Source organism: Mustela nigripes, chromosome 2, assembly GCF_022355385.1.
Source record: "Mustela nigripes isolate SB6536 chromosome 2, MUSNIG.SB6536, whole genome shotgun sequence".
Taxonomy (NCBI): Eukaryota; Metazoa; Chordata; class Mammalia; order Carnivora; family Mustelidae; genus Mustela; species Mustela nigripes.
The window spans coordinates 62,610,489-62,635,328 of NC_081558.1; the positions used below are offsets into that span (position 1 = coordinate 62,610,489).

Genomic DNA, 24,840 nt, shown 5'->3' on the forward strand with positions numbered 1-24,840 from the left:
TTTAGGAATACGCAGGTCTTCAAAACTAATTCTACATTTTGCTTGCCATGTCCAACCTCCTCTAAGGTCCTCATTCTTAGTCATTTAAGAAAGGAGAGGTTTGTCTTGAAGAAACGTCCTTTGCCAACCTCCTTTCTGCTTTGCAGTCTTGCCTGAAGAGATTACCTACCCTGAAGGCTGCGTGCGGACATGAGTGTTGCACTAAAGTTTACTTTTATTCCCTTTCCCTAAAGGAGCTGTGATTTTACTTGTGATGCTATGGAAGAGGGAGGAGGTTTCAAATACTTTAAAACAATAGTGACTTTAAAAGAAAAGATTAAGAGTCTGCTCACTTTTCTGGACAATGTGAAGGCGGCAGATGGAAGGCGACCACAGACCCTTTGCCCCTCTTCCTATTAAGACGTGGGGCCTATTTCCACCTGCGCTCCCACCTCACATCTGGCTTGGCAAGTGACTGCTTTGACCAACAGAGAACAGTGGAATGAGGTTAGGCCAATTCTGGGCCAGCCTTTAAGAGAACCAGCAACTTCTACCGTGTTCTCTCGGGCCCTAAGCCATCAAGTAAGAAGAGAGACCCCTCCTCGGGAGGTTCTGAGTCTACATGGAGAAAAAGCTGTTGCACAGCAGAGTCTGGCCTCCCAGCCATCTCACCAAGTGCCAGCGGTGTGAGTCCCCCAGACAAGACCAGCCACCAGGTAAACGTCACTGAGGGATCCCACTCAATGTCTTGGGGAGCAGAAGAATCCCGCAGCTAAACCCTTCCTGGATTTCTGAACCATGCGTTTGTAAGATATAATGTAATGGCTGCTGGAAGCCACTCAACTTGGGGGCGGTTTGTGACGTAGCAGTGGCTCTGTGGTATAACACCAAAGCCCACAACGTGGGCAACAACTCCACCAACCACCGTGAAACCTTGCCGGCGTGAATGCCTTTCGGGTGTCTGCTTGGCTTCCTCCTTTTATGCGACTTGGCCCAGCCCCCTGCCTCCAGTCACAGTGGTGGACCTTCTCTCACCCAGACTTGCAGAACTGGGAATGAGAGGCGGCTGGTCAGCCTGGGACTGGGGCTAGAAGTCACCGAGATGTCCTTCTCAGAAGGGTGGAAGGAAGTGTGCGGAGGCAGGTCTGCTCTGGGAGAACGTGATGCAGGTGTGCAGAGGGGCAGCGGTGAGGAGCTGTGCGGGAAGAAGGGAGTGAGGGGAAGAGGGGTTGTCTGGCTTGGTTTCCGGATGCTTTCTGGGTCTGCATGTACACGTTTCCTTTGGGGTCTAGGCGTACCCTTGCATCCTTAGAATTCTCTTTCTTGCTTAAGTGGCTGTGAATGGATTTCTGTTTTCGTTCATTTGTTTGTTTTTGCAACTGAAAGAAAGGGCCTTGGTGAAGTCTGCGATAAGTATGTTCAGCCCTGGAAACTGAAGGGAAAGCTGGCCGGACCAGTGAGGGGACAAGAATGTCCTTCTGCTGACCTTCTCCCTGCTGGGTGAGGGCGACTGGGAGTGACCCAAGCCCAGTCTAGTCTCCTATAGGCACCACACACCCAGAATGCCTCACACCAAGCAACTCTTTCTCCAAAATGACTTCAAATCCTGCCTTCCTTACTTTGGCTAAGGGAAACCATCTATTGTCTCAGCTAAAAACAGCAAAGCACTGCTACTTTCATGCCTTTGGACCTCCCCAGTCCAACCGGCCACCAAGCCCTGCCTGCTCTCATTTGCTCCCCTCCCTGCCCCCTGTGGCAACTGCCCTAGCCCCCAAAGTGTCCCCAGGTCTCTCTTCTGAACAGATCTGGCCACCCACTGCTCTGCCTCCCGACCCCCAACTCCTCCCCTGTCCCTGGGGCAGCGGTGCTGCCCCAGCCGAGGCAGACAATCTTGCTGCAGGACGCTGCCCGCCTGGGACATGCCTCTCACAACCTGCTCACTTTCTCACCTCCTCTTCCTCCAGAGGGAATATCCATCTCATTTACGAAACGTTCTCTGACTTCTCTCAGGTGCTTCTCTGTGTTAAGCTCAGGGCCAAGTAAGCCTTTTGCCTGTGTCTTTTCTATACCTCAAGCTAGAGGTGAGGGTCTCTGTTTTACTGAGGAGGAAACTGAGGTTCAGAGAGGGCTACTCTCCCAGGCCTCACCCTGGCGAGCAGGCAGACAGGTTCTAGTGCACAGCCTTCAGCCGGCAGAGTGCTGCTCTCACCTCCCACATGGTACTCTGTGGCCTTTCCATCCCCCTTGGGGTGAGGGATTAACAGTACCTTCTTCCCAGCTTCCAGAGAAGCTTGGGCACACTCATCTCCCTTTATTATGTGCCACGTGCCACATGGGGAAGTGTTCAAGGGTAGGGAGGAGGCACAATCATCGTTGTATCCAGCTCCTACCCAGTGTCTGGTTCAAAGCAAATGTTCAGTAGATGTGAGCTGAAATGAAATATTGCTTTTGGATGCTTAACAAAGTGGTTTTGAGCCCACAGCATATCATTCAACTGTGTCCTTAAAGCTGTTTCAGACCATTGTCTTCCATCTCATTGGTAATGGCAAGACCTTGTATGGGGTCAGTGCCACCACCTGCTGCCATGACTCTGCTCTCTCTCCCAGCCCAAGGTAGAGGGTGGTGTCTGCTTCTCGGGTCTTGGCTCTCTGGATCCCATATAGCTGGGTGACATCCGGGTCCTGGCTACCCCATGACATCCATCTCCTGCAACTGCGTTCTTTAATAAACATAGCGGAAGCACAGCTAGGTAGGAAGGAAGAAAGAGCCTGTGCACAGTGCTGGGACATACCCTTGGATAGCAGAGCTCAGGACGGTGGCCAGGAGGAGGGCATGCTCATCACAAACAGGAATGGGGCACGGCCACCACACTCCCCACTCTATGTCCCCATCTGGTCTCACGCACCCAGCCTTGGAGGATTTCCTCTCATCCAATAAGCCCAGACAAAGGCAGAAGGAAGAAATACACCCCGCCACCCTGCACAACCAACCAAAGCCCCTTCTGTCTTCTCAGATCCCAAGCACTGAGCTGGCTTTGTTCTCTATGCACAGACCAGAGGTGGTCCAGTAGGAAGGAGATGGAGGAGGATGGGGGAGCTGACAACCTATCTGGCCACACAGATGAAACAAATGACAAACTGGCAGATTTTTTTTTAAAGGTAATATCCACTTCTGGCAAATAAATAGGAAAATAGACACTTTTGATACAGTGCTTGTACGCGGGTAAATCGGTATAACCTTTTTAGAGGCAATATGCGGCATGTAATAAAAGGCTTACAGCATGTGTTTCCTTTGACTTGGCAATTCCATTTGTAGGGTTTGTCTTTAAGCACATAATGAAGAATTTGTGCAAATATTTGGCTCTGAGGATATTCACTGTGGCACCGTTAAAGGAGGTGTGAAACCAGGAAACGCCTAAATTCCCACGTCCTGGTGTTGGATGAGTGAGGGCAGACTGTGCAGCCTCATTACTGCGCAGACAGGGGGTTTTTAACGACATGGAAAGATGCTCACAGCACTGTGTTTGGAGAAGAAAGGGTACATGGAAAGAAAAGCACGGGAACATAAGATAAACTTATCTTCAAGTCATATAACTCAATGTATTTTCCATGAAACCTCCAGATACTCTTTCAGGTGATGTAGCTCTAAGTTCAAAGCAACGAGTCCCATTGTGAGTCTGAAAAACGTGTAATAAAAACATTGCTTTTCCTGTTTCTAGACTTCTTGGATAAAAGTGTATTTATTAAGCTTTTTTTTTTTTCAGAATTAAAAATTGGACCCACAGCTTTGACTTTAGAGGTCTTATACCTTAAAATATATCGAGGACATTACTGGAAAATTCAACATCCTAGTCAAACATAAGTAGGTCCCAGGAGAATGCTTGAGCTACGTCTTTACACAGTGAGGAAGGTCAAGAAGAGACAATGCTGCTCATCATGGTTATTCTGGGATGTGGACTTCTGAGCGTTTTACAACTTTTTTTTTTCCTCACTGACATGTTACAAGGTCTGATGGATGAATACAAATTATTTTGTAACCCCAAAGCAGCTGATTATTTGAATCTAAAGCATCTGTCCACAATGATATAAAAGGCCATTTCTACCTGCATCTGAAGCCGGGAAGGAGCCCTGGAAAAGCAGAGGGTCCCTGGTGCTATTCTAGGAGAATCAAGAGCAGACAGAGGTTCCCCTCATCTGGAAAACTACTATCCAGTGGAAGAGATGTACCTTCGTTAGGTAATGACTGTGAGGTTGTTACCAATGAATAGAGAGCCTCTGAAGTAAAGGGGCTCCAGATCTCTGAGAGTGTGAGGCAAAGAAACCATAAGGTGAGGACATGCCCCTTTTTGAGAAAGTGACAGGAGGCAAGAAGGATGGGCAGGTGTTCCTTGGGGAAGGAGGTGGGGCAAATCTATCCCTTGGCTCACCTACAAGGGTTGGGAGAATGTACTGACTCTTTGGGGGAAGAAATCATTTTCCTTTTCTACATGGGTAAAGAACAAAGAATTGTTCTGCAATCCATTTGCCTGCATATGTCTGTTTTCTAAAGTAAATGGTGAGCCACTCCAAGCCCGGCTGTTCCTCCCCAGGCTTCTGTTGTGGTGTCAGGCCCTGATAGGAGCGGCAAGAAAGGTAAGAACAGACTGGGGCTGAGACATTTGCTGTCCCTCTAAAGGTCCAGCCCCGGCTGTGAAAGGCCTCAAGAGGAGCCAAGATTCCACTGGCGCCTGCAGGGGACCCTACCCTCCCTCCACTGTACCTGCACTTCGGAGGAAGTCCTAACGGGACACTTCTTCCAAGAGTTCCCCCTCTGGTGAGGCGGAGGGCCAGGCATCCCTGCGTGGGCCCCGCGATCACCCCAACTCACCTTCCAGAGCAGAACAGCCAGCAGCAGGAAGATGAGGATTCCCACCAGCAAACTGATGGCAATGATCCAGCCCACCACATAGCCCCGAGGCTCCAGGTTGTGCAAGGCTTCGAAGACAACCTAGGAGGCAAAGCAGAAGTGGGGATGATTCTCAGAAGTACTGAGAGCAGGACAGAGCCCGGCCAGGGCTTGACATCTGGATGGAACTACAGATCTGTCCAGACTGTTGTGACCAAAGCCGGGATTTTGGTTCAGCGCTTTTCTGCTTGTAGACTGATGGATTTTTGACAGGATCGGAAAAGGCCCTTGAAATCCAAGTCCCAGTTCTGGAAAGGGTTGTCACAACAAGCCTGACTTCAATATCACGTGGTAAGGATCTCAGAGGATGCTGTCCGTTCTTGATTCAGGCAATGACAGTCTCCCTTTCATTACGGTTTTGCAATGAAGGGTGTGGGCATGCCCTCCATGTAAGACTCTACTCTTCCCAAGTGTTCACCTCACGGGTAGCTTAGGACAATCATTTGGTCAATGCCAATTGCCTGACAGACTGTCGCTCCACTGGGGCCAGGACACCATCTGTCTCGGGTTTCATGGCTTCACACAGCAGGCCCTGCCTCCTGAAGCACTGGGCTCTGGGTCTCCACAGGAGCCAGATGCAATCCTGGCCCATGCCACAGGGAGGCCAGTTTCCCCAAGTTTTCTGGAAACTCAGCGGTGCACCAGACCTAGCCATCGACCTGCGAGTCAACTGGGTGCTCCTTTGCCTCGTTCCACATCTGGTGACACAGCAGATGTGGCCTGAAATGGGCCATGTATAAGGATTTACACTGCAAAAGCTGGCAGATGAGTCAGGGCCTCCCGCCCCCCCTGCCAGAGAACTGATTGCTCAACACATATTAACACTAACTGTACCCTCTGGCTCTGTTTTAGCCTCAATGGTCATGGTAGAGTCTGGTTTTGTAGAATTCAAAGCAACCATTGTGTCCTTGCTGTTCAGTAACCTTCCCTATCATGCACTGTCCACTCGAGCTTGCTGCAAAACAGATGAAAATTGCATGCTGGGCAGTCATTGTTTCCTTTGGCTGCCTGGCTGGCCCCCCACCCCCCCAGGTCTTTGTCCAAGCTGGGTCATCCCCTCCTTGGGGGAAAGCCATCTAAAGCCAGCTGGATGCCAGAGGCTTGCCTTTGCCAAGAAGCCTCACTTACCCTGGGAGCCTGCTGTCCTGCCCCATACCCCCAAACCACATGGGGTGATGGGGCCTTGCTCCCAGCTCTCAAATTCTTCCCAAATGGTCCTCTGTGTCAGGCTTTATGGTTTTCTTGCCATCTCTTGTCTAGTTCACACAATCACCCCAAGAGGGCTTCAACACCTGCTTTATAGATGGGGACCATTGAGGCCCAGAGAGGACAAGCCTTTTGCTCTGGTCCGTGTTGCTTAAGTCAGGATTTGAACTCAGGTCTAGCAAACCCCAACTCCCCAAATTGAAGCTTGTCAACATCACACCATAGAGTGCCTAGCCGATGGTGGCTCTTCTTACAGACTAGCCCTTGGTTAAATGGACCATTTCTCAGCTGTGCCCTGATGATAAGGAAAGCCAAGTGCGAGCATCTCGATCTCACTACGTCCATCCCCACAGCTCTGGTAGGAGGGCAGGTGTGTGCAGTGGGAGGGGCTGGATGGTCATTCAGGATGCAGAAGAGCTGCCATGTTCGTACCTGCAGACCCTAAATCCAAAACATTATCTCCAGGAAAAGGAGGCAGAGCAGAGACCATCCCTTCCTGCATGGGGACAAGTGAAAGAGAGCTGCCTACACACACAGTAGTCATTCTGGGAATGGAAAGGAGGCCACCTTGAGGCACATACTCACTGGCTGTGTGACCTTGGGCAAGGTACTTTCCCTCTCTGCGCCTCATTTCTCTCATAAGCAAACTAGAGGTAAAACAGCACCTCCTTAAGGAATTCAAGAGGACAATGCGCACAGGGTCCTAAGTCTAACACCTGGGAGAGCCCATCCTTGACAAACGGAAGGAGATTTTTCCATCAGTATTGGCAGGAGGGTATTTTTGAGGTTATGCATGCTTGGCTACTCTTTAATTTAAAAAAACAACAACATTTTTGATGTCTAAGATGCAAAGAGAAAAGAGAACACAACCCAAGGCACAACTCACTAAATTTTTATATACTGCATGCTAAATGCACATGTAATCAGCACCCAGAATAAGAAAGAGAACATGTCCAGTGCCTCCAGATGCCCGCTTTGCACCCCCTTCCTGCTAACACCCACATCAAGCATAAACAGAAGCCTGACTTCTCAGGGCCTACATTAGCTGCACCTGCTTCTCTCCTCAGTATATCTGGGACGGTACAGTGTGAACTCCTGTGTCTGGCTTCTCCTTCTTCTTCTTCGTCATCATCATCTTCTTCTTCTTTCTTTCTTTCTTTCTTTTCTTTTTTTTTTTTTTTTTAAGATTTTACATATTTATTTGGGAGAGAGAGCACAAGTAGGAGGAGAGGCAGAGGGAGAAGCAGGCGCCCTGAGGAGCAGAGAGCCCCATGTGGGGTTCGATCCTAGGACCACAGGATCATGACCCAAGCTGAAGGCAGATGCTTCGCCTACTGAGCCACCAGGAGGCCCCTGTGTCTGGCTTCCTTCTCTCAAAGTCGTGTCTGGGGGACTCATCCAGCATGTTTATGCTCACTGCTGTAGAGAACTGCCTAGTGTGAACCCACCGCAATCTGTTTATTCATCCTCTCCCTTTAGGGGCTGCCACCAAGGAGGTTGAGCAGCCCTGAAGGGGATGCGAGGTAGCAGCCCAGAGAGGGGGTCTGAAGTCTGTCATCCTACACCCACTACTTTCTATCTGGTCCAGCTAGAGATTCCTGTCTTTAAAGATGGATACGTGCCTTTGGGTTCTTGTCCCTAAAAGGCTGTGGACTGAACCACCTCCCAATTCAAAATCTCTCGTGGTATCTAGTGCAGATGAGCTTTGAGGCACTGTGGCCAACAGGTATGACTTCAGGCAACCGAAGTTTCCCGAGTTGTGAAATGGTGGCTTTAAAGGGAAAAATCAGGCAGTGTTGTGAAAGCACCTGGTGGTTGGTCATGTTAACACAAGGCTGCAAAGCTTCCTTGACAGTAAGGTGCTGAGGCAGGCCGTGACGTGAGTGCAGCATGGGTCGGCCATCGTCCAGCTCTTTCCAGAGCACCGAAGTCTTCTTGGGGACCCAGCCTGCCCCTTGCTGCCCAAAATTTGCATCCCGGCAAAGCCGCGCCCGAGCTCTGGTTTTGTGGATACAGACAGTCAAGAGTATCCACTGCAGTTTAGTCTAGAAAATTCTGCAAGAATGCCCTGACACTTCCCTGGAATGTGTGTTTAATCTTTCCTTATTTTTAGCAATGCTGTTCCTCCTCTTGGATGTGTGTCTTGTGCTTTGGGAGAGATGGTCCCTGCACATCAAGACTCTAATAAGTCCATCTGGGGGAGAAAACCAAGAGTGTCCTGTGGTTTTAAGAAGTCACGTCTCAGATAAGACCCCAAAGGAAGGCACAGCTGCTGGACTATGGCAGGGATGGGGTTGGGAGTCAAGAAGCAGTGACCCTGGGCTTTGTCTCTACCATTGATGAGCCGGTGACCCGAGTCAAACCCCTGGAACTTTCCATGTATCTTTTCTCTCTGTTTTCTTGTTTCCGTCCCGTCCCCAGTCTCTGTCCCAGGTCAGCTCCTGGTCTGCATTCCCTGCATCATTTCGGGAGCCCTGGGGAGGCCCCCCTGCTGTCAGGAGTATCTTTGTAAAATGCAGGTCTTCTCTTGCTTCTCTGCTTACACTATTGATGTGAATACACCATCCAGGGTCCCAGGCTCTTTACAGTCTGGTCTCCCTCCTGCCTTGTCAGCCGCACACTGGGCAACCATACACATCCTAGCCAGTCTGCGTCAACTTGTCTGTGGGGCCCGTGCTCAGGCCAGTTGGAATGACCTTCAGTTCTAGTCCACTTGGCAAACTCCAATATTACTCATCTTAAAAATGTACATGCCATTTGGTCCATTAATTCCGTACTTGAAAATTTACTCAAAGGCAAAGAAATATAAAATACAGAAAAAGTTTTTCCTTTAAAGATGTTCACTGCACAATTATTTATCCTCACGCAGAACAGAGATTTCCCTAATGCCCAACAACAGGGCAACAGGTAAGTCAGTAGATAATTATGGTTAATCATGATGTGGACTTCCATAGAGCTATTCAAAAGGATGTAATTGCACTGTCAAAGCACAGTTTTCAACAAGCTGAAGACATGCCTCTCCCACAAATACAGAGTGAACAACTGTTAAAGATGTATTTAATTCATTATGAAGGGGGATCAATGGGATGGTGAAACTAGTTCAAAGAAGGATGGTGAAAATCAGATACAAAACTCGGTAGTAGCCCACAGGGTGCTGAACTACAACCTTTGGGATTTTATTTTCTGCTGGAGAGAGAAGTCATTTTCACCTTTACTGGCAAAAGGCATTTATAACTGATCAGTCTTCTATAATCAACTTGTAACTTCACAGAATCCAGGCCCTAGAGCTTTAGGCAACCCTGTTAAACCTTTTCTCAGATTTTAGTGAATTGAAGGTCCACATGAGGAACCTGGTTACAATGTAGATTCTGCATCTCTGAGTTTGGGCTGGGGCCCTGGGAATGTTCCAGTCTACCATTGGAAGGACATGCAATCATCTTTTTGCCTGGTTTCCATGTTTTAAGTACTTTTAGAAAACATGATAACAACATGGGAAAAATTAAAATTTTACGTCAAATGAAAAAAATGAGAATATCAATTTACTGTCTAGATCACATCAGCTTTGCAGAAAAAAATGGTAGGACATTTCAAAAGTACACAGGTGCTTTTTGGTATAATGGGAACTTTTTTTCTTTTTTCTACTTTTTTGCTTTTAAAATTTTTTCTTAACTGAGCATTTCAAAGCCAGGTTAAAAAAAAAAATGAGAGAGACTGGGCTCCAACATCTCCTGTTCCAAGAAGCCTAACCCACCGCCTCTCTTTTTGGCAGAATTAGTCATTCCCTCTCTGAGCTTTAGGAAATGACCTCTTTTAGCAGAGAAGACTTACCATGGTATCTCAATGGCACAAGCAGAAAAAATGGAGGTTCTCTGGTTGTAAAGAAGGTAGGCAGCCAGAGCCCAGGCTGCTCAGCTCTCCATTTGCAAACCTGTCCCTCCTTATCCCACCCCAGTAGGCCTGGAACCAGCTCAAGGGAACCCTTGGCTCCACAACACTTAGTTTTTTTTTTTTTTTTTTTTTTTAAAGATTTATTTATTTATTTGACAGAGAGATCACAAGTAGACAGAAAGGCAGGTAGAGACAGAGAGAGAGAGAGAGAGAGAGAGAAGCAGACTCCCTGCTGAGCAGAGAGCCTGACGCGGGACTCGATCCCAGGACCCCGAGATCATGACCTGAGTCGAAGGCAGCAGCTTAACCCACTGAGCCACCCAAGTGCCCCACAACACTTAGTTTTAAAACCACAGCTAAACAATTGGCGGTCCCGGCCTTAAGTCCTTCTCGCTCTGTCAGACAATGATGTATCTCCCTGTGGATTTTTACAGAACAAGGTTCCAGGTGCATGTCCTCCTGTCGCCTAAACCAGGATCGTGATTCACGATGCCATTCGTGAGTGCACACATTAATAAATTAGTTAATGTGTGCACATTAATAAATGTCCTCTTGGCTAGAGCATGAGATGAGGCACGATGTTGATTCAGTCTGCAACAGAGAATAGCGTTCGAAGCCCGAGTCTCTGAGTGTGCTTCCTGTCTATCTCAAAAATATATTTGCAAATGTGATTTCTTGGTGGGGAGTTCTGGCCGTGCATCCATCCGTCTGCCCACCCACCCGTCTGTCCATGCAACCATCTGTCCATCCACCACATCCACCTCTCTGTCTACCCATCCATCCAACCGTCCATCCAACTAACAAAGGTCTATGCGGCAGCTGCCATGTGCCAGCCACTGTGGGGGTTCCGTGATGAATCAAGCAAGCAGTCCTCGCGCTCACAAAGCTTCTGGCTTTTAGAGAATCCTGACCAGTCAGACACATAAATGTGAAATCCCAATTTTGACAAGTGCCCCAAGGGAGAGGTTCATGGTGATGAAAGACTCTGGGATAGGGATGGAAGTCAGAAAGAGTTCCCTGGGGGAAATGACTGAGCTGAGGGTGATGAGTCAAAAGCAGGGGGAGAGGCAGCATTCTAAGGAGGAGGAGAGTGTGTGCAAAACCCCCGTGGCAGGCGTGCACTTGGCAGGGGTGGGACAGGACCAGAAGACCGTGGGTTTGGGACAAGGAGAATGGACAAGAAGCCAAAGGAAGATGTTCAAGATACAGCTAGAGAGCTAGGAAGGGCTGGAGGTTGTGTTAAGAATCATACACCTTATGTTAAGAGGAATGGGATTGTGATGCAGGTTTCTGACCAGGGGAGAAGGACATGGCCTGCGATGTGCCAGGAGCACTTAGCGGGGGGAACAACTGCAGATTAGAAGGGAGAACCTCCCACGGTGGGGGAGGGGTTCAAGGAACAAACAGCCTGGGGAACAGGGTTGCAGGAGAAGTGGCGCTGGGAAGTGAATGCTTCTGGTAGGAAAGGAGGGAGAAGAAAGGGAAAGATATTGAGGATGAGGGAGAGGCTGGTGGTGGAGGCTGGCAGAGGCTGGCAGGAGGCCGAGAGATAGAAGTTCTGAGCAGCAAAAGGATGGGTGATGGACTGTGGACTGAAGCCAGAGGGCTTACATGCTAGGTGTTAGCCAAGAATACAGAGGAGAAGAAGGAGGCTGAGCGTTTGTCTCCACAGAGGCTTTGAGGAGGACAGACATCAGGCTGTGACCACAGCCGGCCGGATATGGGGTGTCCTGCCTGCCGCTGTGAAGTCTGAGGTACTCCAGGCTGGCAAGCTGATGTCAGGGGACCACTGGGAGCCGACTGCCAGTCTGAGGCAGCTGGCAAGCCAGACCAGGGTGCTCTATTCCCTTCTGTGTTTCCGGGAACTTTTATGTTCCCACCACTGCAAACAGGCCTCATGTCATAGCCGGCGATGCTCAGGTCTCTGGAAGGCCTGAGGACACGATCACGGTGGGGAGCACCCAGCCCAGGCCTCTGCTGGACCAGGGCTTCCAGTGCTGAGATTCCCCGGAGGAGGTTCAACCTCAGACCCAGGTCGGCTGAAGGTCAACCACAGTGGCCAGATGCTCTCTACAGTCAACCTCACACCCATCTCCCAGAAAAGGAATTCGAGTACAAGAAAACGTGGATGGGGAAGAACATCTGGGACAATGAAATGACATTTCCACCTGCTTCTGATTACATCTCATCGCCAGTGAGAGTGCGGAGGAGGGAGGACGGAGAGACGGCCGTGGGGCTGGAAGAAATGTTCCCGGCACAACCTCGTCTTAAACTGCTCTCAGAACACAGCCTTTGGGAAGTGCACAGCTCAGGGGAGCAGGGAGACCTAGGGAGACAACGTCCAGGAGCAGAAAATAAGCCACACATCTGGCGAGACTGAGGCTGTATGCCTACGCTGGGACACGCAAGATGTCAGAGCCACTGAGGCCACCAGGTGCCGGGGATCAGAGGAGCCTCGCTCTGTTTGGAGGTGCAGGGGGAATGAGACTGGCTAGTGCTAATTTCCTTTAGGAATGGGGCACATTTGTTGGGAACTTACTGAGTTCCAGACCCTGCGCTGAGAGGTTGTATATCCATTCCGGCGGATAATCCTCATGATTGCTCTTTAAAGGGAGGGGGAGCAGACAGCTCGTCGACCTCCAGGCTATTCTGAGGAGAAGCCATGCATCTGGTGAGGGCCCAGACCGCAACAGGAAGAGCTCCAAAATCAACAGACCCTTAAGTCTGCACATGATGTGCTTCTCAGGCCACCGGAGACAAGGGCCACTCTTAAAGACCAAGGGCCAGCTGCTTACCACCCATTACTGTGACCCCTACCACCTGCTGGGAATAGTGTTCTCATTGTGTGTGGGCACAAGGACATAGGCCAGCCCAGGGTAGAGGGACATGGGATTAAGGAAGACTCAGGACTTGTAAACAGGCCGACTCGGCATCCAGTCCTGGCTCTTAGACTGACAGGCCGTGGCATCTCAAACTTGAAAGGTCTTTTCACCTCCTGGAGCCTCAGTTTCCCCAGTAGGAGAAGAGAGCAATGATACCTGGTTCGGAGGGTCACCAGATCTAAGCACATCAAATGCCGGCACACCATAGGAACTGAACATACACGTACGGATCTAAAACAATGAAGTCGTTAAGCACAGTGGGACATTCCAGTGGATGGTATGATTTCAAGGCCACTTTCCCTAGGTCACGCTGGGAGAGGGCAAAGGACCTTGAGCTTCCTTCTGAAACAGCCCACAGCCAGTGACAAGCAGGTCTGAAAGCCCAGCTCCCTTGCTTCAAGGAGGACAAACTCTGGGGTGGTCTGTATGTTCCAGAGTCTTCCACAGCATCAGGCTGAGGCTAGGGTCCCCTGAAGTTTCATCCTTCCTCTTCCCCTTTGTCTTCCCTATCCCGGCACCTCAGTCCTTTCCTGGGCTCACACACTCGTCTCACGTTCGCCTCTTGAGAGTCTAGCCTAGGACCCATGCAGCTTCCTGTGGCATGCCTGTCCTTTCTTCTTGGCCCTTAGAAAACCCCTCCAGGGCCTGTCCAGGGTCATGCCTCCTTCCGCGCAGCCTGTCCTCCCCTCTTCAGCAAGGCGTTCTCAGCATGTAACCACTCTGTGTTGCATGCACGGTTGTGTGCGTGCACGTGTGTGTGCGTGCTGTGGAAGTCTGGAGGGTAAAAGGGTTTCTTGTTTACACTTATTGGGGGTTCAGCTCATGTCTAGTGAAAGAACTGGATGGACTGGACAGCATCCCTGTCCTAAAATACAACCTTTCACACAGAACTCTCTAGAGTCTAGGGATACAGAGGCCACCAAGGGAAATGGAAATAAAAGGGCACCTGGGTTGCTCCATCAGTTAAGCATCTGCCTTTGGCTCAGGTCATGATCCCAGGGTGCTGGGCTCGAGTCCTGCATCGGGCTCCCTGCTCAGCGGGAAGTCTGCTTCTCCTCTCCCTTTGCCCCTCCCCTCTGCTTGTGTTCGATCTTTCTCTATTTCTCAAGTAAATAAATGAAATCTTAAAAAAAAAAAAAAAGGAAATGGAGATAAAAAACTGGGGGAACTTGAGGTCCCCCAGCCCTGATTCAACCAGATCATATTCAGTTTAGTGGGTTCTATTGTTTACAAAAATAAAAACGATGACAACAGTCCTGATGAAAACCAGACATCACTGGATTAGGATAAACTGACTGAGACTCTTGAGGATTTGGGGGAAGGAGAGGCTGACTCTTCATGCGTTCATCCTGTCCTCGGCCCTCTCATTCTGCAGTGAGAGCCTCTATGAGCTGAGCCCCCCATGTGGACATACCAGGCAAGGAGTTTCGCATCGAGATACTGTTTAATCCCTCCCAACCCTTTTGGACAGGCTCTCCCTTCATGTGACCCACATAAATTGCTACTTCTTCACTGACAAAATCTACCTGCCCACTTCCATCTCCTCTGTCACCATCACCTCTTGCCAGGTAACTGTCACAAGCTTCTAACTAGCCTTCTTAGGTTCACCTTTCCTCTTACGATCTGCCAACACCATGGCGGCCCATGATTTTTAAAGGCCATATAGCTGACCCTTGAATCACACAGGTTTAAACTGTACGGGTCACTTTCATGCGAATTTTTTTCTTGATAAATACAGCACAGTGCTGTAAATGTATTTTCTTTCCCTTATGAGTTTCTTAGTAACGTTTTCTTTTCCCTAGCTGATTGTATTGTGCAAATATAGCACATAATGCAGATAACATACCGAATGCGTGTTAACGAACTGTTCACGTTATCAATAAGGCTTCTGGTCAGTAGTGGGCTATTAGTCATACGCTTTTGGAGAGACAAAGGTTATGCATGGATTTCTAACTGCCAGACGGGTAGGTGCACCTGACTGCTGCCTGCATTGTTCAAGGGTCAGCTGTCTCCTGGATCATGCCATTCCCTGTGTCAAACAGGAGCTCTTGGTGGCTTCCCTTTGCTACCACCCCCTGGCGTGACATGGTCTGGCCATGCCTACACGCCTCCCCCCCCACCCCCCCAGATATCTGTGCTGTTTCCTGGGCTCTTGCCACACTGATCTCTGAGTCGTGAACCTGGCGGGCTGTTTGGTTCTTCAGGCAAACTGGGGCGCTTCTCCCCATCCTTGGCCAGCAAATTCTGTCTCGAGTTCTAGGTCTCAACGTCCTTGGAGAAAGATTCTCTGACCGCCTTTAATAGAAAGCAGGTGAGTCCCATAGAACTAACCCCAGTTTGAAATGAAATCCTCTTTGCTTCCCTGTTTACCATCTGTTGTCCTCTCAGTCAGCTCTGGGAGTGTGGGGACTGTGTTTACTTGGTTCCCTACTGAACCCAGCGCCTACTACAGCACCTGGCTCTTAGCAAGCCTGCAATAAGTATTCATCAAGTAAATACACAAATGGTGACTATTAGGAAGTAAGACTCATGTTCTGGCAGACGGTGCTGGGATGCTACTCAATTCCTTATGCTTACAAGTGAATTCTTGCTTGTGAGGTTGTGAGGGTAGGGGGTGAGGGGGAGGACCACTTTTGGATGATGGTATGCGATGGACCTGGTGGTGATCTTCCAATGATTCTCTTCTTCATCCTACATCTCAATGTACTCTGAGGTTCAAGGTTTGTATCGGGAAGTAGCACAACAAAAGGACCGTAAGTGGCATTTTTTGGAGTCACCTCTGTTTACCACATTAGGTGATGCCTCTCTGATTGAGATGCCTTGGCTTATGTCTTTGGCTGGGGGGCAATGGTAGGGTGCAGAACAAAAGCACAAGTCTCTAGCAAGTAGAAAGCAGCTTCCCCGTCTTTTGGGTGGGAAAACAGAGGCTTACAGAGCCAACCTGACACCCAGAGTCACACAGCTAGGATGTGAAGGAGATGGATTTCAATCTAAATTCTTCTCACTCCCAAGGGGGAGATGCCATGCTCCATTTCCACAGAGGGTGACTTCTCTGAAGGGGCCAAGCCTGGGAATTGAACTGAAATGGCTTTGGAGAAAATTGCTGTGCTCATCAATGAGTGCTTAATAGGGCAGCTTTCCTTAGAAGTGAAAGCACAGGCTGCAGTCCTGAGGCTTCATTCTGGGGTCTGATTAGACAGAGAGGGGAAAGCCGCCTCTGGGGTGAGGACAGCCAGGTCCAGTCTGAAGGAGCTGGCTAGGCTCCAAGGCCCCCTGGGTGGTTTCAACAGAGATACTTTAAAATGAATCAGTGATTTCCTTTCCCTCCTGGATACTTTGCATTCGTCCAGGCCCTTTCAGCCCTGTAGGCTCAGCGCCTTCCCGAGGGACTGGCAGGCTGCAGTGGGGAGGGGGAAGGAACACCCGGCTGGGAGTCAAGGGTCCGGAGCACTGTTCTTGGCTCAGTCACTGTGAAGTCTTGGGCAAGTCACTTCTTCTTCCCGAGTGTCAGAGGCCCTTCGTTCACAAGAGGAAGAAGCTTAGTGGTTCTAACCTGGGCTGGGGAGGTGGAGGCACGAGGGAATCTCTGGGCACTTGCCAAAATTCGGAACCATCTTCCTGTCTGCGGGAGGGATGCTGGCGGCAGCGGACTGCATGTGGGAGGTGAATGCTAGTGTGGACCTACGGCCCCCATGCACCATGGCAGAAGGTGGAGGGCCCCAAACATTTGCCCTGTTCAATAAGCAAGGAAACGGTGCTCATTCAAGCACATTATTTCTTAAAAAAAAAAAAAAAAAAAAAAGGCAAAAGAGTACAAACACTCCTTAATGACCTTTGGACAAAGATTTTCTCATTTCCTCACCAAGGCCGCAGCGCTTGCCCAGCGAAGTGGTCTAAATGATTGAGTGACTGAACGAGGACTCTGTCTCCGACAGGCGCTCTAAGAAAAGCCAGGGCTTAGCTGGTCCAATGCTGACCCTCAGGATTAGAGAAGCATTTGTCACTTTTTAATAGTCCTGTTATAACCCCCCTTCCAGTGCTGGGGAATCCTACTCTGTGTCAGTGTCAGGGCAATGCTGAGGCCCAAGTGCCCATGATCTGCTCTCCCTGGAGTGTGGTCTCCCCGAGACAGGGACTGAACCTCAGCCAGCGAGAGGCTCCTGCCTGACTCAGAGCAAGAGGCCCAGAGATGCCAGGTAGGGACAGCTGTGTCCAGGGCACTACATCAGGCTCTTCCTGCGGCTGGACTGGACCTGGGGTTCCTGGTTCCTCAGGTGTCTCAACTCCTCTCCTGTCCCCAGTCTGGTTTTCCAGCCTTCCCAGCGATGCTGAGAGCCACCAGATAGCCTTTGAACCCATTCCAATTCTGCCGAAATGAGTTAGTGCCAGTCCCTCCTGCTGGCTCCTAAGATCTCAGCCCCGTACCCAACCCACCTGGCAATGACGTATTCACCTGGGGATTTATGTATGTATTGTATTTTCTGCTACTTGAAAATATCAAGAAAATAGGTTTGCTCTGTAATTCCTACAAGCTTCTCATCCAGCCTGAGAAGGGAGCTGGGGCTGGTGGCTCGCAGTGGCAAAGCCAATTGCCTAGATTCCTGGTTGGCCCTGGGGGAGTTGTTAGCCCTGGTCGTTGGCAACTCTCCCTGAAAAGTTGGGTTGGGTTGAATAAGAATAGGAAATGCAGCATATTCTTGGCACTGGAAAGCGGTACAGAATGCCACCCCACCGGTCTCGCCTGGAACTCTCACGTGTGAATCTGCACACAACCTGGGGCGCTTGGTGGGGTTGGTCTTGGACAAATGCTAACATCTGACCTGGAAAAGTACTCTCAGACCTATTTATTAATATCAGGGCAGACGCTTTAAGAATCTATTACGTATTTCTAGTTTTTCACCGAAATGCTTTTGTCAAGCTAACTACTCAGACCACAGCATAAAAACAAAAGATCCCAAGGGTCCCAGGAAAATCAGGGGATGTTTCTGTTGATGAAATTGACCACCGTGGACACATTAGGTGGTTACAGATAGCGTCGTTTCCTTTCCGTACACTTCCTGTTCGATCCAAGGCCCTCAAAATGTGGTACCTCTTCTACAATCTTGTGAAATTTTGCCTGGTTTAAATTTAGTAGCTATCCTCCATGGAAATTTCCCCTCAAATAGACAGCTGACAGAAAGCCAGGCATTCAGAAGACTCACGCAGGGAAGAACGTGTTTGTTCTAAAAAAGCAAACCTTCCTACTCAGAAAAGATTTTTTCCCCTGCCAGGAAAGTTGAGAACAGATTGTAGGACTTCATCTTAGCTCATGGGTTGAAAAGGCAAAGTCCCGGAAAGGAGGGATAGGGCACGTTGTGGGATTCTGAAGGCTGAGTGCTACAGAGAAATCAGTGGAAATGAGAGCTTCTTCCAAAGATTCTTGATAATGGAAATACCACCACAGTGCTCAAAGTGGAACAGTAATTAATGGAAGTGGTATTTGGGGGGCGTACAGATGACTCAGAAGCTGACAATGGGATGTTAAGCAATGTCTTCCTGGATCCCACAGCTCCATGTTCTCAGCCAAGGCAATGTGCCCGGCGATTTTTTTTTCTTTTTTCATCTACACAAGGAATTCCACCTGTAGAAAACCTGCTAAATTACATCCACTAGCTCTTAATTGGGAACACTGCAGTCTACCCAAACGTGCCAAACCTCCCCGTGTGGCATGGATTGCATTCTAGAAGTCTTTTTAACCAGAGCGATGACCCTGAGCGATGAATCACATTCTCCTTCACTTCCCAGGTGAGGGTCCGAATTAGCAGGGCAATGGCCAGAAGGCAGGGAGGGAAAGGCCAAAGCCAGCTCCGAATATGTGACCTCCAGCAAAACTCACCCTCGAGGGTGAGATATGCCAGTGTCTTTCCTTGGCATCCCGTTCGGTTTCTGTTATTAAAACGAGTGGCTGGCCAGCTCCACAGTGGGAGCAGAGGAGTCAAGCTCTGCATCTGACGGTCCTTCCCCGCAGTGAGCCAGGTCCCAGTGTGGCTCTCACTCCCCTCCCCACCTCACAGACCCACATGCATGCTGGACCAGCCAATGCTCACCTCTTGCTCACCACACACAGCAGTGGGACTGAGGTTTCGTGGTGGTCCCCAGAGACTTATTTTTTTTAGGGCCTCATAAGAGTGGCCTTCGGTCTGCTCCCCATCCTAACCTTTAGACGCATGGTGTTCCCACTGTCGACGGGAAATAAGTTAACCACCTTCTCTTTGTAGGTACAGCATCTCTATGAATTTATCACATTGGTAAGTTTGTCACAGCAACATGGACTCTTCCAAGAGTCCCCCGAGAGAAGGTGAATTCCAGGGAAGGGCTTCCAAAAGCGCCACTGGCACTAGCTCAGTGGCAAAAACAGTTCACAGGCTGCTGTGTCCCCTTTCTCTCTGCTAGCATCTCAGTGTGGGTTTCAGGGATGTGCCTCCTATCCCCACCCCTGTAAATCAGTAAAAGGCAGTAAAATCCCAAGGCCACACTTCTCCTCCAGCCTCTCCCACACCCCCACATCCAAGCCTCCCGGCTGCTAAGCTCTCCTGTGTCTGTGAGGCCTGCCTCCCAATGGCACTTTACAAAGGACAAGGGCGTAGAGAATGGAAGAAAGTTCTAGGGCTTCGAAATTTGGATGTGACCTCTTTCAAGTCAGTCAAACAACTTGTTTTTAAAACATCCAGTGTTTATCCATGGAGCAGTGTGATTGGGGAGGCAGAAGAGATTTCAGGGAAAGGTCTGAGAAAGATAAAAATAGTCTTGGCTTTCAGAGTGGAAATCCAAGCCCTGTCAAGGGTGCTTCCAGACTATTTTTCCTTTGGCCGGTCATAGCAGGGAGCATTCACATAATGGTGGCACCGTGAAGAACAAGGCTATCACAAGAGCAAACCACAGAAGCTTTCCATGCAGGCCTGGAGGCCAAGGCAGGCCTGGTCTTGGGTCTACCACAAAGTGGACATCTTGGCCTAGAGACCATCTTTACCCTCGAATCCCAGCACCACACCACCCAGATTCTAGGCGTGGCTGACTCACCATCATTTCTTCTGGGTTCCCATTGGCTATCTCCACCACCCTCAGGGCAGGGTCCACCTTGACCTTGGCGCGGGTCATAAACTGGATGACAGATGAGCTGTCCTGTGGAAGAAGCAACAGAACTCAGTGACAGATTTTACTTTACTTTTTTTTTTTTTTTAGTGACAATGTCTGGCCCTTAAGGTAGTGGGTAGAACTAAATTCCAAGATTCCACGTGGGCCAGACAAAAATGTTATCACTGAACTAGATGCCTCCCCTATCCCCGGGACCTATGTGAAACAGAGCTTTCCAGAGCTTTCTCAATTCTCTCACATCATGGTGGAGGCTGAAAAACTGAAGTTTTGCCGATCATCAATACATGCGAGCTTGTGTGCTGTGGTTTCCAAGTGGTAAGAGCCAGATATTTGGATATTGATACTGACATATTCACAAAGAGCAGAAAATAAATAAAGCTGTTTAATTGTCTGCGACAAACCCAGGCCTGGCATTCCGTAGAAGGCATCTGATTTCTATTTCTCAAGCATCTTCCTGCTCTGACCACAACCCTCAAATCCTTCATATGAGTTACTTTTAACTCTTTCTCTGCCCTTATGTGAGGCTGCCTGGGGGGTCAACGCCATCGAACGCGGAGAGAGGGTACAGGATGGAGGGATGAGAAAGGGAACATCTGGCTCATAAATCAGGTGATGGCCCGAAGAGCAATGACACTGGGGTGCACGTGGGGTCCTCTAACACTCAGGAAGAGCCCACAGGCCAGAGGTGGTCACCGGCCTTGGTGGAGGCTCAGATCCAGATAATGAGAAAATGGCTCCCAGGCAGTGAGGGAAGAGGAAGTTGGAAAAGGACAGGGCAAAACTGTGGCTCTGGGAAGGGTCAGGACCTTGAGCCTGTGGTGGAGATGGTCGGTGCTGCACGACCCTGGGTGGAAACTTCTGGCGCGGAAACAGACTGCAGGCAGCCCACCCGTGGGGGCGGCTGGGGCTCTGCCAGCAAGGTGTCATGGGGCACACCCACCCACATCTCCTCAGCCTGCCTGCCACCCAGGGAGGTACCCGTCAGATGCAGCTCTGCCCCACTTCTGGTAAAACCTACCCTCTGAAAATGAAAGTGGAGGACTCTCTTCTAGAAAACACTCTGAGGGAGCCCTCTGCTCTTCTCTGCCGAAGAAACTACAAAGACCTTCCTGGAAGGACACCCAGGGCCGCCACTCTGTGTCCTTTACCTGGGAGCTACGCACTGATTATTGCTCTTTTTTAAAAACAGCAGTAACACCGATTTTGAATCCTTCTGGGAAGCTTGTCGCTCAAACGGACTGCGCTGCTGAGCTCTCATTAAGCAGTAAATAATTTTGTAGGCAGATAAGCTTTTGACCCTTGGATCATTGTCACATCTTGGATGGTCTTACAACAATAATGACGACGATGATGGCAATTGTCAGAGCTAAAGGCCGAGAACACTTTCAGAGAAATCGGAATCCTCTGCTAATTTACAAAGTCAGACCCCACATTTCAAATGAAAACCTGTTAAGATCCAAACAATAAGACTGCAAATTCCTTGGTCTGGGGCCTGACCTTGAGGTCAAAGGAAAATAAACAGGACCGTAGGCCCAGGCAAACCACAAGCCTGGAGCAGCTCCATATCCTCAGGAAGGCCAGAGGGCTCCGGGCCGCTAGCGCTTACTCCCCAAGGGAGGCCGTGGCTGGCTTCAGGGGCATTCTTTCTGCATCTCAAGCTCTGGGAGGAGCTGGGGTCCCATCTGGTTCTAAGTCAGCCTCCTTTTCGGCTTTCTTTTGCACCGGAATTTCTGATTTCTGTGGGAAGGGTGCTTTCAGGGAGAAGGAGCCTCTCACAGTTACAGAGGACACCCTCAGCTGTCTCTTGGGGTGCAGACTGGGATGGATGGCCCTGGGGAAGAGCAGCCAGGAGGGCATGCCCCTGGGCAAAGGATCCCCATGGATTGGTGATGGGAGAAAGACACAGAGAGGCCGCAGAGCCGGATGCGAGGAAGGCCTAGGCCTTGAGATTAAATTAAGGACTGATGACTGGAGTGCAAGCAGCTGACATCTGGGTTAAGGGTGAAAGAGGAAGGAGAGTGGCTTCCTGCCCTCGGTGCCATCATCAGGACTCTGGCGACAGTGATGACTGTGGCGTGGGGAATAAAACTGTCACCAGGGCCACTGGTCAAGGGCAGGTAAGTATACGGTGTCCTGAGGACCCCTGCCGGGAAGGCACTTCCTGTGATGTGGGGCTTCAAAACCCCCTTCTTGGAGTCTCAGGATGGCTACTGGGGCTCTAGCTCCTGCCGGGTCCTCTCCCAACACTGTCCTTTTTAAAAGGAGAAGCACAATAGGGAATCACTGCCATGGGAGCCCAACGCCTCCCAAACTGATTTCCCTGCAAAGGAAACCAAAGAGAAGGGAACCGGGCAGGGCTGCCTGGGTGGGGGCGGGCTGGGCCAGTTACAGATGGTCAGTGGGCGCAGCAGCTGGCATCCCTCCTAACTCATTTCTCAGGTCAGCACGCTACTGCCACACCTACCTTAAAAACTAACATTGGAATGACTTTTCTAAAGATATTCATTCAGGTTTCCACTGAACACATTATGTTCTTCCATTGGAAAATGAATAGAATCTCTGTGGCTAACAGACATATTTTATTTTATCTTCACAAGTGATTATTTTTAAAGCATCTTGTTGGAAGTGGCCTTTCATACTCAGCAGCTCTTCTGTTAAAATAAATCAGTGAATTTGTCTGACATTTTTTTAAGAACCACCAATTCACTGATTGAGGTATTTTTAAATGAGCCACTTTTTTTGATATGATAAACGCATACTGGCAAAGTCACCTGAAATTCAAAAGTTGGGCTTCTCTGAAATAAGGTGTCATCCAAACGAAGGACTGGCAAACTACCACCCAAGTCAAATCTGGCCCTTTGCCTGTTTTTGTAAATAAAGTTTTATTGGAACACAGCCAATGTGGAACACTCCCACTGAATATCGCCTGTGGCGGCTTTCACCATACAGTGGCAGAGCTGGGCTGTGGCAAGAGACTGTAAGGCCTGTAAAGCCTGAAATATTTACTACTGGCCTTTTACAGAAAAGGTCTATCAACCACTGATTTAGAATGAGAGGGGCAGTACTGGCATCACTTAGGAGCTTGTCAGAAATATAGAATGTCAAACTTGATTTTGCATTTTAACAAGGTCTCCAGATAATTCTGATGCAAGCTAAAGTCTCAGAAACTTAAATGTACACACAAAGCACTCAGGGAGCTTATTAAAGTGAAGATGCTGATTTAGTAAGTCTGGGTCATAGAGCCCAAGATTCTGCCTTTCTTTTCTTTCTTTCTTTCTTCTTCTTCTTTTTTTTTCTTTTTAAATTCTTTATTTATAATAAGTTCCCAAGTGACACTGATGCTGCTGGTCTCAGAGCACCCTTGGAATAGCAAGGATCTGGTATCTGCCACCCCCAGCCTCAAACTACCAATGGAACTTGCCAGAAAAGTTTTAAAAGGAGCAGGCAGAGTTCTGAGAAAACCCACTCTGATGCTTTTAAATGAACCCAAAGAGTGCAGTGCCCCAGGTATTACCTTTTTCAATATTTCTGTGTTCAGCAGCATGTAAATGTCTATAGTACGGCTTTCTTCTTTAGCAAGCGCACTAAGGTTACAGTGCATTGTTAGGCAAGAAATTCCTTGTTTTTCACAGTCCTGAGAAGAAAAATCAGAGAACTGTCAAATGGTATTAAAAACAAAGACAAATGCACAGCGTTTTATGAAGTAGAGGGCTCCTCGAGGTTCTATTCTGGTCACTAGGAGGATCCCAGGCAGAGGAATTCCATAGGAAGGTGCAATTATTCCTTCTTGCCACCAGAGGGCAATAGAGGGGTTTCCTGCCCACAAAGCACCAGAACCTAACTTTTGTCAAGCAAATGGGAAAAAGTCACCCACTGGTTTACCCTACCCCAAAATTGGATTTCACAAGGAGAAAGAATTGTTTTAAAAAATAAACATTTTAAAAATAAACATTTACATATTCTAAAAGCATTTTTCTTATGAGTTCTGAACAAAGATGTGTTTCCTATTGCAAAAATTATGTAGTTTTTGCCTGTGTGGTGGCAAATATATGTTCGCGCTCCTTTTTCAGGTAGAGCAAATGAGAGGGCTGAGAAGTCACAGGATTCATGAAACACATGAGTAAAGAAAAGCACAGGTTTGACCAAGAAAATATGTGAATCACCAATAGAAACCTCAATTCCAAATTAAAAAAGTTACAGAAGAGGAATTCTTCTCTTCTGTAAGGTAGGATCCAAAATGTATATACATATGTTTATGATGTTTCAAGTGTGGGGTAAGACTGTCAGTCAGTTACAGAGTTGTGTCTGTCAAACCACTAAATATCAGTGTACCTAACAATTCTAAGGGCTTTTAAAAATAGTTGTATCATCAATACTAGGTAAGTAAAAACAAAAAACAAAACCAAGAAAAACCCTCAAAACCAAAAACCACCCCCATATTCTTTTTTTTTTTTTAAATATTTTATTTATTTGTTTGACAGAGATATATAGAGAGCACAAGTAGCCAGAGGAGCAGGCAGAGGGAGAGGGAGAAGCAGGCTCTCGGTCTGTCCCAGAGCCTGTTATGGAGCTTGATCCCAGGACCCTGGGATCATGACCTGAGCCTAAGGCAGCTGTTTAACTGACTGAGCCACCCAGGCACCCCACACCCCCATATCCCAAGTGGCAAACAGTCCTACTTTCTTTTTCAGGACAAAAAAAAAAAAGAGAGAGAAAAACAATGTGAGGGAGATGCGCCTAGCCTGAAATAAGGAGCTGAAGATATATGGAGGAATAGGAGGCTTTGGGGAAGTGTACAATTCCATCT

At 48.8% G+C, this 24,840-nt stretch overlaps 1 protein-coding gene across 4 annotated transcripts in view; it reads right to left on the reverse strand.

Annotated features, from left to right (window-relative positions):
• The window catches only part of ITGA9 (integrin subunit alpha 9), a 326,717-nt gene that overhangs the window by 11,653 nt on the left and 290,224 nt on the right, over positions 1 to 24,840 (reverse strand). For all 4 annotated transcript variants that reach the window (XM_059390569.1, XM_059390567.1, XM_059390568.1 and 1 more), the window contains 3 exons: positions 23,548 to 23,667; positions 19,959 to 20,060; positions 4,846 to 4,965 (listed from right to left, as the gene is read on the reverse strand). In XM_059390569.1, coding sequence (XP_059246552.1) covers positions 4,846 to 4,965; positions 19,959 to 20,060; positions 23,548 to 23,667 — 342 coding nt within the window. The remainder of the gene's footprint in view (positions 1 to 4,845; positions 4,966 to 19,958; positions 20,061 to 23,547; positions 23,668 to 24,840) is intronic.